Here is a 19479-nt window from a genome sequence, read left to right on the forward strand (position 1 = left end):
AGTGTAGCTCTTATGCATACCAGTCATATTCTATAGGTGGCAATGATGTGCTATCATCATTGTAATAGTGGAGTTTCGTAACTCAAACACCCTTCTTATTATTTTTCCCATGGGTAAAAAAATGCATATTGAACTAAAAACACAGGGTTGTAGATGCCGTTCAACGACATTGAATTTATGACACAAACAAATGAGTAAAAACACAACAAAATATTTCACTGCAACTGACCTCTTGGCTTCTTAACATTTGCTTCAATATCACTGTTAGCTCCTTTGTTATTTTTTAATTCTAGTTTAACACAGATAGTTTTCAGTACTAAGGTTAGATTGGGTAGACCTGCGGCATATTTACTTCAGTGTGATGACAGCTCAAGGTAATAGAGGTACAGAAGGACTGAAACATCAAGTAGAAGCGAACTTAATTATCATTTTTCATATTTAATGATGCCTCGTGGCTCACACTTTCATCTTTCTCACCTTACATCTTTTGTTTTAAACGTTTGATGGCTATATAAGGGGAGTCTTACAGCCTTGTCACAGTTGTCAGGCCAGAATCTGTACATCTGAACAATGGTTTATCAGATTCTCTCATGTCGTTGACCAGGATTACCACAACTGTCGTTAGTTTGATCCTCTGGGTACTTATTCCATTTTCATATTCTCTCTGTCTACAAATGCTCATGGCTATTAATAATAAGAACTACAGTGAACAACATGTACTATAAATATTCATAAATGAATTTGCTAATGGTCGAAGTATGGATTTACACGTCATTTGACTATATGAGAACTTGTAAGTGCGTCATTCAATCCTTTCATCGACATCACTCAAACAGTGATTAACAAAGATGGCGTAATAATGTCCCAGATAATCGCCTCAGCACATATTTGAGATCTCCATGGATATTTTAACATTTAAACTCTAGTATTACATTTAAAAGCAAGTGCAGGGCTTTACTCATCAGCTCATGGATCTCTTTTTGCTGACCTAATCTCTGTAAAAACCGGAACTTGAACTTTGATGTTTTTGAGCTATTTTCATACTTATTTTGCTACACGGGGAAGACATGATCCATCTGGGAGTTATCACAAAAAACAAATAGACATTTATATCTAAATGAATTTCAGTGGTGTCGCTGATGGTGTAGTGGTGCAGTCGTATGACTTTGGTGCAGGCAGCGTGGGTTCAGTTCCAACTCAGTGATGGTGTGAATGTGAGTGCGAGTGGTTGTCCGTGTCTATATGTGCCCTGCAGCTGACTGCTGACCAGTTCAGGGTGTGGTCTGTCTTTCGCCCAAAGTCAGCTGGGATAGGGTCCAGCACCCCGTGACCCTGAACAGGACAAGCGGTATTGAGAATGGTTTGCTGGATGGATGAATTCCAGTGACAACAGGCTCACGTGTTTGCCGTACAAATTTGGGACTCTGCCTTTTTGTTGATTATGAATACATGATAAAATTTAGCTATAAAAAGAGCTCACCGTGTTCATCCAGTAGTATGTTGTCAGGCTTGATGTCTCTGAAGGGAGAAATACAACATTGATTAGATCGTTTTTTTTTCTTTACAATTACCTAAAAATCAGGCTCAGGTAGAATTTGCATGTCATTTCTGTCCAAATATTCACGTTTATAAAATGTGGCATTGTTTACATGTTTACATGCAGAGATTGGTTTTGCAAAATCAGGCCCAAATGAGACAGCATCTTCAAATGGTAATAAAATCATAATTTTTACACAATGTTAGATTTTAGTAAGCATTTTAATGGTACGTTTGGTTCAGTTAAATGGCTACTTTTTTCTGTTAAAATGTTGGGGAAACAAAGACCATGAATTGGATTTTGATAAACTTGTCAATTTACGCTCATTGTTTTGTATAGTGGAATTAATAAACTGAGAAGAGGAAAGTATGGAGAAGTAAAGGTTGTTGATAATGTGACTGCAGGCAGAAGTAAAATATTAATATTTTGTAATCACATAATATAGCTGGTTCAATGGCATGGGTACTTTTTCATCAAAAAAATAAATGAACATAAAAAAAACATGAAAAATGAGTTTAAGTTGCATTTCGATGCAGTTGCAACTCTTTTGACACTGTGTTGATTGACGCTCATTGTTTTATACAGCGGTATTTATCAGAATCAGAATCATCTATTTGCCAAGTATGTCCAAAAAACACACAAGGAATTTGTCTCCGGTATTTGGAGCCGCTCTAGTACGACAACAGACAGTCAATCGACAGAGAACACTTTTGAGACAAAGACATTGACAAAAAAAAACAGTCACTGAGCAGTAAAGGGTTGCTAGTTATCTGGTAATGTCGGTACTTTTTTATTTTTTATTTTTTGACAATTGTGCAAAAAGGGCGGCACGGTGGACGACTGGTTAGAGAGTCAGCCTCACAGTTCTGAGGACCCGGGTTCCATTCCCGCCTGTGTGGAGTTTGCATGTTCTCCCCGTGCCTGCGTGGATTTTCTCCGGGCACTCCGGTTTCCTCCCACATCCCAAAAAACATGCATTAATTGGAGACTCTAAATTGCCGTAGGCATGACTGTGAGTGTGAATGGTTGTTTGTTTCTATGTGCCCTGCGATTGGCTGGCAACCAGTTCAGGGTGTACCCCGCCTCCTGCCCGATGACAGCTGGGATAGGCTCCAGCACGCCCGCGACCCTAGTGAGGAGAAGCGGCTCAGAAAATGGATGGATGGATGGAATTATGCAAAAAGATTATCTGTCATTGTGTTAATTTAAATTTTATGTATCAACGGTACTAGTGGTATTGTAACTGGTGATTGGTGAATACTTAAGAATAAATACTCGTACTGGTATCGGTCTGAAAAAAAAAGTAGTATCGAGCATGCTTAGTCTTCATATAGCGGGTGGGTCTGGAACATAGCCACCATGACAAACGCTGATTGACTGTAATACAGGCAAAATGTCACCCGGATGTATCCACCTGAGATGTATCCACCTGAGATATGTTTACTGTATATTACCAGGGGGGGGGGGGGGGGGGGGGGGGGTCACCAGGGATGGCGACATTGAGATGCTCATGTGAACGTAAAGATCACTTTTATGGAAGCCACCTCATTGTGCTTCCCCTCATTACAGTAAGGTGCCCGCAGGAAGCTAGTGATATTTAGCATATCAAAGGGCACGCCGACCTGGGTTTTGTGCTTCTGTCCCAGTGGCTGACGTTAGCGGCGCGGTGCTGGGCTCACAGATGCCCTGGCAGATCAAGTGGTGCGTGTGCACAGGTGGGAAGGTGAGAAAGGTCAGTCATGTAAGTCTTAATTAGCTGACATTTGCCTCAGGGGCTGGCAGGAGGGAAGTGACAGAGAGAGTCTGACTACGATTGGATGTGAGGGGGAAAAAGGAAGCCTTTTTACACGGTTGAAAGAGGCCAGGATGACATGGTAAAATAGGGTGACAAGGAGGGACCCAAACAATGGCTGAGGGAATGACAGAAAACTGTGAATTAGACATAAAGCAAGAAGGTTATTATTGTTATTCATTCCCAATTCAAAATACAATAATAAAAGTCCAACATCGGCTGTGCATAAAATTTTACTTATTTTTTGTTTGTTTTTGTTTGTTTGATTTGCTATCCCACCCAGAAACCAACAGTTGAGAGTCACTGTTAAAATGGAGGTTTAAAATATTCTGCATGAAAATTATTTAGCAAATGAATTAATACAGTATGTTGCGTAACAGGATTTGATGTAACAAGAACTATGAAAATCATCAAAAATCTGTCATCCTTTAATGAATCTGCCCTAAGAAACCTCTGCACCTTTATCTGCATCTGCAACATTTTATTGAATTTTATTACTCATGCAGAACATGTTTTTTTTTTGTTTGTGTCATAGATTTCGCATAATCCTGCAAACAAGCAAAAACAGCATAACAACACCAGTAGTAATAAAACAATAGGATACAATTGGATGTAAATAGAATAAAAGGAAAGAAGAAAAGAGGAAAAAAGAAAACATGGTTGACTGAAGTCAGCAAGCGTAAAGAACGTCATCGGAAATGGGTGTTAGCACAGAAAAGCATTATAATTGATAAATTGGTCAATTAAGGAAAATGAATAGGATGTTAAAAGCCGTCTTATTTGAGTAATGTGAGAAGAAGTGCGTGGTTTACTTGGTGCAAGATGATCCGAGCTGCTTTTCTCTCACTTGACTGCTTCTACAAGCTATTAGCAGGATCTAATGGCCTCATTACAGCCTGCTATCAGAGGCAGAGGGGTAACTGAAACCTGTACCCGGTCATAAGATCCTGGGCCGATACCGGAGCTCGCTGACGCACCTGAGAACCACGGTTCGGATATGCACGGGTCACACAACCACACAACGCAATAGGAAGTGTGGCAGGACTTTCACACAAGGACAGACAACAGAATCCTAATTTGTACATTTGTTCATAATCTGGAAAGCCTATTATACTTCTATCAAACACTCACCTGCATCTATCCGATAAAAGTGATCATTTGGGTGACTATAATGGTGACAGGAAATGTTCATATCTCTACCAATCCTAATATTTACACCCCACCTCCCAACAAAAATTACACAAAATAGTATATTGTTTATCAAAAGACATGTTTTCCAGAATCTACAGTGGACCTTTTTCTTCGAAAATAAACTGTAATTGAAGGAGAAGGAGTTTAGGGACCACAGTGACAAGAAAACAAAAACACAGTAAAATTGTGAGTAAATGTCATAAAGTTACAAGAGCTGATCAAAATCAGCAAAGGCGCAATTATCGGAGATCTCTAAAGATTATTCTGAGCGATTGTGGTGTGGGTTGTATTAAAAGTGATTTTTCTTCCCCGATCTGCTCGGAAAATGGTCTGGGCTGACAATCATAATTGTTCAAAATGTTCAATGTTTACGATCACAAATGTGTGGTCTACACAGAGCTGGGCCGAGCAACGGACCCGGTGATTGTGATGTGAAACGGAACGGTAATTTGTTGGTTATCTTGAGTACACCACACACTATAAAACCAATAAACAAACTTTTGCACAGTTTTGGCACCACACTTCCTCACAGGGGTCATGACAGACTTGTGGTTCGGGAGGAGGCTCACGATTGTCGGTGGGGATATCGTTATGTGTGTAGTATGCATAGTTGTTCATCTCCAGTATGCCACACACTCCTACTAGAGCAGTAAGAACACACAAGATTTATTTTTTCCTCGTCATGTGTGGGATCTCTCAAATTTGACAAACTGGTTAAGATGTTAAAACTCGGTATGCATGTACTCCATTTAAGGAGTTGAATCACAAATGTTCAATGATACAGCATAACCGGTGAGCTACTGTCACAAAGGGAACAAGCTACAGTATTTTTGTTCATGGTCATAAGCATATAATCGAGAATCACAAAATAATTCTAATGAGTCATCAATCATGTAGGAGCAGCGCAGGAAGCCTTTGAACATCAACAGAAAGCTCCATTCTTACAAACTGTGATGTGACTCACACTTGCCCGTTTCTTCTTACGGTTAAAGCTAAGCAGCCTTGTCAACGTGTGAGGATGGTGCAGGTGTACGTACGTGAGTGTGTTTTCTCACGTAGGGGGACATTCTGTGTGTGTGTGTGTTTATGACTGGGAGATGTTCATTCCTTATTCATTAACGCAAGCTGAGTGTGGATGCTGGATGATGTCAGGCTGACAAGTGTGGAGACTTTGGAGAAAACTAAAAAAGGCACCGAAATAAAACTAAGGCCAAAATGCACATCCCAATTACACAACCAGTCAGTCCTACGAACAAACCCGATCCCGCCATCATGTCATCTGCCTTTTTCTTTGCAACAGATAAGACAGTTTTCTGTGATTAGCGATGTCCGGTAATCATTCTCTGGCCTCTCGTGCAATGAGGGAGATTTTTGACAGCCTCAATGTCTGCTTCTTTGGGTGCAACATTCAAGGAGCTGACACCAGTTTTCACCTTAATCCAGGGGTGTCAAACTAATTTTTGTCGCGGGCAATATTGTAGTTACGGTTTCCCTCAGAGGGACGTTATGACCGGGAAACCATAAAAATCTTTAGTTTTGGAACTAGTTTTGGAATCAGAAATCAAGGGTAATGGGTTTTTCAACTATTGTTCATGGTAACACCAAAATGCTTGCAGTATCTCAACATTATAATTTATGATATATGACTCTTTGAAATTTCGGTGCAGATTTTAACAAGAATAATGGAAGTTGACACATGATTTGCCTTCGCAGGGCACATAAAATCAAGTGGCGGGCCGGATCTGGCCCCCGGGCCTTGAATTTGACACCGGTGCCTTAATCTATATTTATGAAACATGAAGATATAATATCCCCCCGATCATTCGTTTCCGTTTTTTTCTATTTTCATCTTTCCCCAAATGAAGAATGAATACGCTCAAATGTATATGGAACGTCGCCACAAAAGCTAGAATAAAAGTGACTGAATCTGATCCTTCACATATGTAATGTGTTTTTATTTTTGATTCACTCGACTACAGTAGATGCTTTTTGTAAAGTTTGACATGCAAAATTTATTATTTCAAACACAAGCAGAGGTTCACTGCTCCATGGAGAATAATCCAAATGTTACTCTTGCAAAGCAAAGAAAAGAGGACTTGTATTCTTAAATATTCAAAAGATTCCCTTTCTGCTATGTCTTTAATTGGCAACAAAACACAGCAGTTAGATTCACCTCACTGCATACATGACTTCTGAAAAATGTCTAAGGCATTTGACCTTCCACTCATTTGAGCCTGACGACAGCATCAATCTTTCCAAAATACTATAGTTTAATATTTAAACGTAATATGTCGACTGGAAAAAGATGGTTAAGTGCTTTTTTGTTTTGTATTTTAAAATGAAGTTTTCAGTTTTGTAGTTCTTTTATTTTTATATAACAGGGGAGATGAAGTTGGCCTGATGCATAATATAGTTCTAAAAGGTCGTTGGGAGTCATTAATATTGAGAAGTCTTAAAAATATAATTCATCTAATGCTTGTTTTAATGCAAGAGGGAAAGCTCATCCCAAGAATTATCCATCCATCCATTTTCTGTACCGCTTATCCTCACAAGGGTCGCGGGCGTGCTGGAGCCAATCTCAGCTATCATCGGGCAGGAGGCGGGGTACACCCTGCACTGGTTGCCAGCCAATCACAGGGCACATATAAACAAACAACCATTTGCACTCACATTCACACCTACGGGCAATTTAGAGTCTTCAATTAACCTACCATGCATGTTTTTGGGATGTGGGAGGAAACCGGAGTGCCCGGAGAAAACCCAGGTAGGAACGGGGAGAACATGCAAACTCCACACAGGCGTGGCCGGGGATTGAACCCCAGACTTCAGAACTGTGAGGCAGACGCTCTAATCCCAAGAATTAATACTAAGAAATTAAGGGAAGCCCCATGCACAGGTTGGATATTTATTTTTGTCTCTAGAAGAGAAAAACAAAACAAAACAGTCCTTCAAGGACTTTCTTCCAATGCTATGACGGCCATGATTGACAGATGTGACAACATGCAAGTTCCTCCATTATGAGGACTGCAGAAAACACCCAAAAATGCTCAACAGTGTGTTGCTAATGGCACACAGACAGACATACGAATGTCTTCCTCTCCCAAACGTTTCCACTTTTTTAGAGGGAACCATCGAGCCCCTGCAGGTGTCATTTAAGCGAGGCTCACTCAGTTGTTACTAATTCCAACCCATCTGAGTGCCTACTGTTGAAAACACTTTCTAACTAAACACAGCATGACTGTAGGTTGGAGTAGATCCACCTTTTCTGTCTATCTTTCTGTATCTATAATAGTAGCTCATCAGATGATGAAGAACAAATACGTATTCACTGACACATTGTGGAAATTATGACTGATTGGTCTTACTGGGTGCTTAAAGGTGCCATTATGCAATTATATCTGGATACAATTAACATGAACCCACTGCTCTATGGTATCTTCTACTTTTTAAAGGCCACAAAAATTAAGTGGGAAATAATGCCAAATGCTTTTCAAACACAAACCCCGAAAAACACAGGATTACGTTGTGAATTTCTAATATACGTCAATAACAAGGCTTATTTAAGTAACCACAAAAGTTGGCAATTTTAGCAAATTCTTAAAGCTTTAGTATAAAATGCTAATATCTGTTTTGTGAAAAAAAAATATGAGATTTTATTTGAAGGCCATATCGAGCAGACCAAACAGGTACTATAGGATATGGATGCAAGGATCATTACATTATTTAAATAAACTTTATAGGGAATCTCTTGAGTTGCACATTAGAAGACAAGGTTATTCAGATACACAGCAATGATTCTTATGAGGAATTAAATCACAAACGATTGCCCTCAAACCAATTGTTTATGTACCCAGTAGTACCAAGTCAGAGTGTCAACATCTGTGAGATAAATTTCATTCAATTTCCATAGAAATGAGATGAGCGTCTCATCTCATTTAAAACTAATGAATGCAGATTGAAGAGATGTTGATTCTATCACAGCATCAGCTGGCAGGTCTGTCCTCTCCAGCACTAAAATAGAAAAGATCATATCAATATATTGGCTACTTAAATTTGAATTTCACTCAATGGACTGAATGAATTTTCCACTTAATACTCCGTCTCGTTTTATTTCTTTTCTGGCTGATGCTCAAGACCACGGATGAGCATGCAATCTTGCTACTCATGAGTTGGTGTCATTTTTTTTTTCTGTTCTCCATTGCTGTTATGTTTCCTGTTTGTCATCATGAGAAGGACGGTATATCTTTGCTTCTTCGTGAGTAGTGGACACAACTTGGACATCCATTTACTCCTAAAAAACTGCAACAACGTGCTACTCATAGACGCTTAACATGTTGAGGCTTTTCATGCTAAGCACAATCAGGATTGTGAGGATCATTGTGTGCTGACACTGAGGTTTTGTACAGCACCAAATGTCAGGGAGGATGCTGCATTGTATGGTTGGGAGGTCATTTCAGTTTGGATACAATAAAGTTTAGGCAGACAGCACCATGAAGTAAACACTGACCTGCCCATACAACTGCAACGTGAGGCACTAAATTCAAAATTACTTGGTCAAAAAGGCAAGTAGACAGTGGTATTTTGACTTTAAATTCCTTCCCCTCATCAAAGGTCATAACTTAAACGTCCCCTTCCATCAGTTTTTTTTGTTTAATTTTGATAATCTTTCATGTTTTTTTATGGGTTTGCATGATCATTTTGATTGGAAATGCCCAAAATGTCCCTTTTCAAGCTATTCTAGTTGATCTTTTCTGCCTGGCATTTGAGACGGTCGGATTTCTCATTAAAAAAACATGCGACGTAAATAAGCTTTGCTCTTCTTGGATGACTCATCTTCCGCAATTGATATATGGAAAATCCTCTTGGACCCTCCACATCCTGGTCACCAGCTCTTCCAGCTGCTTCCCTTAGGTCGGCGCTACCGATCAATGCAAACTAGAACTAGCACACATTCCAAAAGCTTCTTCCCTCTTGCCATCAACTTCTTAAACAGCTAACCTACAATTCCATTGCAACATGCTGGCAATTTTTTTTTTGTCTTGAGTTTGTTGTCACATTTCTGTCGGGCCAATTATAAATTACTCGTGCACTCACTGTAGTAGTCTCGCCACGCTGCACTATTTGCATATCTGTTGTTGACCAATACTGGCCACTCATGCCAGAGTACCATGTGCACCACTTGCACAATCAACATTGTCCCAGATTATCACGCTACTCGTCACTTTAAACTGCATACACTCCTTGAAGTCTCGGCGCCCTTTGCACAATGGTCATTGCAACAGACTATTGCAGTATTAGTCATTCAAACCGCTCTAAGTGCTGGAGGACTCTGCATCTTTTTGCAGAATTGTCAAAAAAAATTGTACCAACATTACCCGACAACGAGCAACCCTTTATTGCTCAGTGACTGTTTTTCTTAATGTCTTTATGTCTCAAAAGTGTTCTCTGTCAATTGACTGTCTGTTGTCCTAGAGCGGCTCCAACTACCGGAGACAAATTCCTTGTGTGTTTTTTGGACATACTTGCCAAATAAAGATGATTCTGATTCTGAAAGCAGCTTGGCTCTGATTGGTCCATATCACAGCATCTGATCAATAGATGTTTTGTTAAGTAATTTTTATTTTAGAAATATACCACTGTATTGTATAAAAATGTGTAAAAAACAATGAAAGACAAACTATAGAAATGAACTGTAATTACTATAGGCCTACGTACCGTAGTTGTCGTGTGCTGGATGTGCACCTTTAGGGAGTGGCCTAGTGACATCAGGAACTCGATGCGCTCCTTTCAAGTGTTCTCATTTTGTATTTGTGTGTTTTACTGATTGGACTGTTCAATAAACTCCTGGAAGAGCATCACGTGTGTGCCTCTCCAGTACTTTAACGACTCCATTTATTTATTTATTTTTGTTTTTCCTCGGGCGGCAGCGTATCTGAAGCACACTCGTCACTCTATTTTTGGCTCTCAACACAAAGCCCAAAAAAATACAAATAAAATCAACAAAGCAACGGCTCGTCACTCACAAAACTCATAAATTGGGGCAATGTACGGTAAATCAAGGTATCGCTGTTAATATAATATTGTACATACATGTCAGAAAGTGAATTAAATCTAACTGACTGTTAAATATATTGTAGAAGTTATCATTTATTTGCTTAGCTTGCATTAGTATTATGGACGATTTTGAGAAAGGGAGAAGATGACTCAGCAGGAATCATCAGAGAGAAGGACGTGGCCGGGACGTGGCACGTTGGTCCCATGTTTTCACCTTGAAACCCTACCCTTAGTGTGTTGTGTCTTGTTGCTTAGTACGTTATGTCTTGTAAACCTAGAAACCTCCCTATTTTCAAATAAATGCAGGAGCGACGGGAGAGATTGTTTAGAGCGTGATGAGAGGCTGTCATATGAACAATCTCCCATACGCCCTCCTCAAGAGAAAAAGAAACCAGCGTCTTCATTCCTTTTGTGTCTATTTTTTATAATGTTGGGTAAGATAAATCCAACACTGACTCAGAAAAGCCACTGTTAGACACAGAGCCTGCAAAATTGCAGCGTCAGAGTCTTAACTATTGTAGCATTTATTTGCCTTCGCCTTTAAGACAGAACCCAGCGAAGGTATTGCCACAACTATGTGTGCTTTCAAATACTGACATGGCATCCTGTAATGAGATAAATAGATGTGCGAAGACATCGACTCCAGTTCCTGATGTGATGTATAGAAAATGTGTTAATCCACACAACAGGACAGTAGGATTAAATGTTGAGTGTCATACTTTAAACCCCTGTGTTGGCTTACAGCCTTCCTTCACACATGGGTACCTCTGCTACGGTTCTCATGATATTATTTCCAAAGAAGCTGTTTATACAGACCAACACCCTGGGGGGAAAAGGGGAAAAATGACAGCTTTTACAGGCTGTGTCAAAGGGTCTTAAAACTGTAGTTATGAAATGTAAACTTGTTCCATAGTACGAATTTCAAAGGGTTTTCCTTCCCTCAATGCCTATTAACGCCATTTGTACTAGATGCAACACCACATATAAATACACTTTTTCGGGAAAGTGTAGTTGCCTGTAGGAAGATTAAATAACTTTAAAATGGAGGATTAATCGTCCTGAGAGTAGTCTCACTTAGTTGAGGATTTGAGGACTTTTGGTTCCCCCAGTAGAGTTTGGCAGCAGCCGCCATGTGGCCCGCCCTGCTTAAAAAGCACTTAACCTGCAGTTTACAAATTAAATAAGCCTTTATCTTGCGCCCAGGGATAACGGTTGTGTCGGGTGGGACCTTTGCGTCAAGCTATTTGAACCTTTCTGCACATTGACTAAGCAGTCTTTTTATGACTAAATAAAAGCCAAGAGGAAAATGCAGTGGAAACTACTTCTGTCGACCTCTGATTTGCTCGAAATTTTGAATACATTTTTCTCATATCCTTTCCAAATGTAAAAATAAGTTTGGGTGTTCATTCCATTTTTATTCTTATTTTTTAATTAGCGTCATATTGTACTGAGCAGCTGGGAGAGAGGCATGGGACCTTCTCTCCTATGTCACAATACGTTCCATTTTGTTCTATCATTATATTTTTTTCTCTCTCTGCGATCACTGGTACCCTTCTGTGTTGGTGTCCCCCCCCCCCAAAAAAGCTAAGAAAAGTAAACAAACTTGCCAAGATAATTCTTTAGAAGCTCACTGTGTTGAAGTATCTCGAGACACGGTGTTCAAACACATTTTTTTGTGTAACTTTGTGCTCCTTTTAAGCCACATTTTGGTCAAACTGAAATGTACAACTGTTGATGCGTTCAACATTAGAGGTTCCACTGTACCACCTAACAAACTAAGTGACTTCACAACAATTTGCTTTTTGCCTTTTAAATGATGCTGGGTACTGTATATTAGCACATGAGAAGGTGGTCAGAAGCAGGACATTGATTATAGCAAGTGAAAGACTATTCCTGTATTATACAAATAAAGTCATTCTCTAATAAATCAAAATAAACATTTAACCTGTGTATGATGTGCTTGGAGCGCAGGTATCCCAGGGCCAAGGCCAATTCACAGATGTACAGTTTGACCGTGCTCTCGGAGAAATGGACGTTCTGCTGCAGGTGATAACGCAGATCTCCTCCAAGGAGCAAGTCCACCACCATGAACATATCCTCCTCATCCTGGAAGGAATACCTGCAGTTGTGGAAGATGGCGCAGACGTGAGCAGTGACAAAGCAATGCAGCAGTCGGGGACACACTGTAATTAGTTGAATGTTTACATCTTTCGGGTTACTTGTCATATGGAACCCCTTGGGCTTTTAATTCGTAGATTATGTTTTTGTGGCCAAATTAATAATTTTAGCGCAAGTAATACATGCCCACCTTGTTTATGGAGTGTGTTGGGGGCAGCAATTGAGGTGTTTTGGATTGCTATAAAACATGCATTTATAAAACATGGTGATCATGTTGCTGGAGGAACCTTCAGTATAATCTATACATCCATTTTCTATACCACTTTCTGTACACCTCATTAGGGTCGCAAGTGACTTGGAGCCTATCCCAGCTGACTTTGGGCAGGAGACAGGATGCGCCAGTCAATCGCAGGGCACATATATAAAAATAACCATTCGTACTTACATTCACACCTACAGACAAATCAGTCTATTCCACCAAGGTACTTTTTTTTGCTATGATTTCGTACTACCTCTAAATCCACATAGAAGGACATTGAAGTCAGAGGGTGGTTTTATGACTTGATACACTTTAACTTGCAAAGCGCTTGTTGCTGCGAATACTGTACATTTTTTCTAGATCATACGGTATACAGTACATCCTGTACACACATTTTCTTGTGCACGGTAAAGTCAATATTCACTCCACTCTTTTTTGCAGCATTGTATTCCTGAATCGCACTTATTTGTGTGAAAGGCAATGTCAGGGTAATAATGCTACATGTTGTCATCCATTAATCACGAATTGCTATTCAGAGAGTGAGAGAGAGAGAGAGAGAGAGAGAGAGAGGAAGTCCAAATCAGCATGCAGCTCACTGCTTTGCTGTTGCAATGATTGCCATTCAAGCTTCCTACTGAGGCCAAACTGTTCTCGCCTGTCTAAAAGATAAGCTAGAAACGTAGCCTCATTCACACATAACCTCACATTTAGATTGGCGAGTTGTGTTGTTTCTGCTGCATGGGTAGTGATTGATTGAGCTGACTCCAAATTGTTTGTAAGGGCTCAGATAATGCTGAGACCACTTAATATCTTATTGGCCTCACAGGGAAGAAAGAATACCTGCCAAGGTTGGAAAGAGGATACACTACCACTGCATGAGAATATTGTGCGTTGCAGGAAATGACATGTTGCATCCATTAAAGTTGGAATTCCTATTTGTGAAATGGAGAAATTTGACGATAATGATCATGAACGTGAAAAAAAAAAAGCTATATTTACAGTATCAACCTTTCATGGTTAGACACAAGTAACCTGTTCTGCATTTGACTTTTCTTTGAAGGTACCGGTGTATCGGTATACTGTATACTCTCCATATACTCTCTTATGTAAAAAGAAAAAAGTAGAGGAGGCTGCCAGTAAAAAGATGAAGTTTGTCATCACACTAGTTTATAGCAGACTGACTTTAAGCGGTACAGAAAATGGATGGATGGATGACTTTTTGTATGATTTCTTACTAAAAACTACTCTGTAGCAGTTTAGTATTAAAAACATTTCAAACAAAATCTGAGCTCAGATATACCATCTCATTCTTCTTAAATTCCACATTTTTGAATTTTCCCCCAAAGATAGCAGATTTTCATTATACTATGTCACTAACCTGCTGCTAATTTCAAGAAAAGAAAATCGCAAATTAAATACGACAAAAACTTCTGGGGTTGTGTATGTACTGTGAGTTTACTAAGGATGTTCCACTGTATTAATCATTTTAACAGTCTAATTATCTCTCCAAATCTCACTTTTTCCACCGCTCCTTCACAGACACTTATAAATAGAGAGCAAATACCTTTTAACCCAGTTAGTCAAGGTTATAATGAGTCCAAGCTGACACATGCACATTTAGCAGACACAAATTAGACATTTACTTGCTTACGTGGCAGAGTACCCCGTTCTCTTATACAGCTATTTAATTGTGTCAAATGAAAATGTATGTGCTTTTCTTTTTTTTAATATTACTATCAAGTGAAAGCGGTACGGTGACTTGTGCGTTCTGGTTTGGAATCTCGGCCCAGGCTTCTCCGATTTCTTCCGCTTCCTTAAAAAAAAACATGAACTATTTTTTTGCTTCCATTATGTATTTCTTTTCAACTGTCCTTTCTATTAGATAGCTCAAAAAAAAAACAAATGTTAACTATTTTCTACAATACTTCTTGGTTGAATAGAGCAGATGGTAAAAATAATGGTGGGGACAAAATGGCGTACAAATACTTCATGTTCTTGAACATCCATTAGCAGCTTGTTGCTTTTTTATGCGCAGAGCAACAGTCAGAATGGGGATAAGGACTCCTGGATGTCTTCCCGGTACGAAGGCAGCTTTGGTAACATTTTCCTCCTCGAGCTGTCCCTGTTTTTTTGTCTGTCTCGTTGTGCCTCTCCTATCACATGTGTTTGAATGTGACCGCTTTGTGGCCTCCAGGCAGCCAATCCTGAGGGAGCGCATCCTGCATGAAGCTTTTAGAGAGACAGAGGAACCGCAGGCCACTTCGATAATGGAAGTCTCACAGCAACTCACTGGATAATGTCCTTACAAGGCACTCCTTTCCTCCCTTTCAAATTTAATAGAAATGATGCACAAGGCCAAACAGTTTATCACACAATTACTGTCAATTCCTTGCAAAAGGAATTAAATCATAGTACAGAAGATCCTTGGAACCTTAGGAAGGAAATTTAGAATTCAGCCATCATTTTCAAGAGAAAAAAATGGGCTTAAACTCATCAGCGGTAATCTTCGTTCGTTTTACCGTTACGCTTGTATAAATTAGAATTGCAATTACATGATATGCAGTCACACATTAGTCAAGCCACCACCTTAGTTTGACAACTCCATTTAGTCTTGTTTCTTTGTCATAACTAGATGTAGTTAAGAATAGTTATAAAAATTGATAACTTTGCGATGTAACTTTACTTTTTGCACAAATGAGATCTATTCTGGCTCTTGTAGTCTTGCCATTTCGCAAGACATATGACAATAAAATATTCGCCTGGAGTATGACAACTATTAATATTTGATTTCCAGGTATTGCTCATCAGCACGGACTGAAGCATGATCAGATTTCAGTCACGAGACGTTTCAAACTGTGTGTTAGTCCGACTTTCAGAAAATTCAATTCAGACTGAGGTGATCCTGAGTAATTTAAAAGTTAGACTCTTTTTTCTCTCTTATCATGTACTGATGGATAAATCAAATACACATGGACGCACACACAAACACACGCTTCTAAACAACCAATGTCCTTTGCTGAAGGGAAACAGCTGGCTGTATACTCAAACTGATGTGTTGGCTCCGTACTGTCAGTCTGTCTTATCCCCTAACACCTCCCGCTGTCCGATGGCTACCATCAGTCTATGCCACCTTATGCCTGAGCTCACATCCACAGAGGCATGCAGAAATTTAAATAAAATAAACCTATGTTACTTTAATAATACCAGCAATGATAACTTGCAAGTTTTTTGTATCAGCAAAGGTGATGAGTACAGTTAAGGTAGAGGTTGTATAAAAAAATATATATATATAATAATAAATAAAAAATAAAAAAATAATAATAATAAATAAAAAAAAAAAAATCCAATACCTACGGTATATTCGCTGCAAAAATGTGAATACTTTTTATGCATAACATAATGTCTATTCCTGGAGGATATGCTTTTGTCATGTGTCATTGCTTTCAAGCCATTGCTTTTATAAGAAATCGCTATTGGTGTTTTCTGAGGGAATAGGACCATGAATAGAATAGAAAATGACTAAGCGTATCAGTGTGTAAAACACAGTTGTAAAAGACTGCTGGTACAAAACAGGGTGCCCCTGAAGCAATTTAAGCTTTTCATTGTATACTGTGTCCTGTAGCACTGATGAAATGACTTTGTACAATTGCATGTATTTGTCAGTGAGGTTAGCCTAAAAGAATGAATGGTTTTATAAAAGCAATTTTAGGATTTGACAGAGCAAGAATAGGAAACAGTTGTTCTTTGTGTTCTTGAAAAGTTTCCCATACAAATACAAGAAAATGATCCCCGTTCAGGTGGACCTTCAAAAACGACTGAAAAGGCACGCATGCCAGAACAATTCTTCAGTTGGCAATGTCAATCTGGAAGCATGTACAATGCAAATGCGCACCAACGGCTTGAAATCATCATATGTGAAACGAGACTCACGGTTCCACCAGAACAGTTTTGGCTGTGATGTCCTAATGGGTGCGTAGACTGAAAGGGCTCTGTTTTCGTGACCAGCCAAAATTAGGCGTGGCGGGTGGCGCAACTCTACTCGAGGACAGGTTCGTCCAGGTTTTCCTAATTTGGCAGACACGTGCAGCCGGCGTATTTAAAAAAAGGGCCGGTCTGCACCGCTGTGGGAGTTAACACAGCCAACTTCCAACTATAGCGACTCCTCTCATTCTCTTTAAATGGGGCGCAATGAGTGACGCATGGAGGCATTTCTGTGCGGAAGAGCGATGTGTGCGTGAATGGAGCATAGTAAGTAAGTACAGTGTTCCCTCGTTTTTTGAGGTTAATGGGGACCAGAACCCCCCGCGAAAGGTTCAAAACCGCGTAGGATTTGCGAGACTGGCGAGACACAACAAGGGAAGATGCTGGGCGAGGCTGCGATGATGCGCAGCCAATCAGCTCACGGGATAAATCCACTCGTGCTCTCATTGGTCAATGTCGCGCCGGTAACCAATCACGCGCCTTGTATGAGTTCCCGTACAGTACAGGCATGTACAGACATGTACAAAGCCTCTGAGTCAACTCATCTATTTGTTTGGCATGCAGGGAAACCTCTCGCGCGCATCAACATGAAACAACGCGTCTTTCCGCAATATGGCTGCCGATATGGCTGTTTTTTTTTTTTAAATTTATTTATTTTCCATCCATCCATCCATCCATTTCTGAGCCGCTTATACTCACTAGGGTCGCGGGCGTGCTGGAGCCTATCCCAGCTGTCATCGGGCAGGAGGCGGGGTACACCCTGAACTGGTTGCCAGCCAATCGCAGGGCACATACAAACAGACAACCATTCGCACTCACAGTCACACCTACGAGCAATTTAGAGTCTCCAATTTATGCATGTTTTTTGGGATGTGGGAGGAAACCGGAGTGCCCGGAGAAAACCCACGCAGGCACGGGGAGAACAGGCAAACTCCACACAGTCGGGGCCGGGGATTGAACCCGGGTCCTCAGAACTGTGAGGCTGACGCTCGAACCGTGCCGCCTTATTTATTTATTTTTATTAATATTTTGGAAAAATCCGCAAAGCACTGAAGCCGCAAAACGTGAAGCGCGAAGTGGCGAGGGAACACTGTATACCGTCTAAGGCTACAAAATAAAGGATACTGTTGTTATTTACTTTCTGCCAAAACAGTCTTAGCAGTGGACATACTATGCATAAATTTAATTCACCTTACTTTTATTAAATTTTGGGGGTATCTCTTTAGGATACTAAACTTTTACAATTTACCCTGATAAAGGAACAATCATTTACTTTGGATTCTAACAATTAGCCATTACCAGAGTTGATTAATGGAGAAAAAAGGACTATTATTTATTTACACAGTTCCTAAAAAGAGAGGAAATCCATTTTCCTTCAATGGTCTGGTCCAGTTCATTTGCCTGCAGGTAATATCTCAGTTTTTAACCTTGAATGCTAAACTCAGGACAAACATGTGCCAGCTCAACACAACCGAGAGAGTGGGCGAGCTGGCAAGCCGCTGACCCAAGCATATCTCCAGAGGAAACCACTCCTCCCAGGGGGGGAGTTTCCACTGCCAAAAGCATTCACTTCCAGACTCCTCCACCCCCCACATGCAGCATGCCAGAAAACATGCGCTGTCATTGTTTGTCTGATAAGTCAGTACATTGCCGGCGTCTGCAGCCTCCTCCATGCTCGGCTGTCCTTTCCTATCCCATCCTCTCTTTTCGCCCTCTTTCCTAAATTGTTTATGGCTGTGAAATTCTTAATTGTGTTTCTTTCACAGTGGTCTTTCTGCCAGGCTAGTGCAATGATTTTGAACGATATGAAGTAATATAAGGGCGATGTTTGTTCCTAGGGATCTGATCCAAAAGAGCAATAAATAAAAACAAAGTGTGCACATTTGATACAAATAGACTGAAAGGGAGTGAGGAGGTGATTCATTTTTATTCAGCTATGTAAGTTCTTCTCTCCTCTTAATCTCTGCCTGATGGAACTCTGGGTAGCAGAGAAGGTGTGCTTATCATCAATTAATGATGCCTTTCAGACAGAAATGTAACAAGCCACACTTATGAAGCATCTACAAGGTGTGATTCTAGGTGCTCAATACTATTTAAAATTATGATGATCAAGTTGCTTAAAAGTAGTTGATGACTCATCTTGATTATGAGTAAGGCTGTTTGTCATTATATTCCCCAAATGCAGTGAGGCAAATGGGATGCAAAAATGTGAAGCTTGCAATGCGTAAGCAAACTACATTTTTCCTTTTAGCTACTTCAAAGAGACGGATGATGTGCACGGAAGGTGGGTGTTCATGACTCACTGCTAAACGGATTGAACAGCCTTTTAATGGGTCATTTTCTTTTTTGACTGTATTTCATTGCATTGATGGACACTGTCACTAGGACAATGCCTTGCGGAAGCATTCAAATGGTTGTTGTGGTCATGAGGGAAGGCAGTGGAATTGGAAATCAATGACTGCTTCAGAGGTGTTCACAAAAGGGGTTTTCTTCCAATATATATTTCTCTGAGTGTACTGTATTGCAATTGCTATTTCATCCAAATGA

General features: G+C 40.0%; 1 protein-coding gene across 8 annotated transcripts in view; it reads right to left on the reverse strand.

Annotated features, from left to right (window-relative positions):
- stk32a (serine/threonine kinase 32A) overlaps window positions 1-19479 on the reverse strand; it is a 67993-nt gene that overhangs the window by 21819 nt on the left and 26695 nt on the right. For all 8 annotated transcript variants that reach the window (XM_061702159.1, XM_061702157.1, XM_061702156.1 and 5 more), the window contains 2 exons: window positions 12520-12693; window positions 1481-1518 (listed from right to left, as the gene is read on the reverse strand). In XM_061702159.1, the coding sequence (XP_061558143.1) occupies window positions 1481-1518; window positions 12520-12693 (212 nt within the window). The remainder of the gene's footprint in view (window positions 1-1480; window positions 1519-12519; window positions 12694-19479) is intronic.

Source organism: Phycodurus eques, chromosome 17, assembly GCF_024500275.1.
Source record: "Phycodurus eques isolate BA_2022a chromosome 17, UOR_Pequ_1.1, whole genome shotgun sequence".
In the NCBI taxonomy this organism is placed as follows: Eukaryota; Metazoa; Chordata; class Actinopteri; order Syngnathiformes; family Syngnathidae; genus Phycodurus; species Phycodurus eques.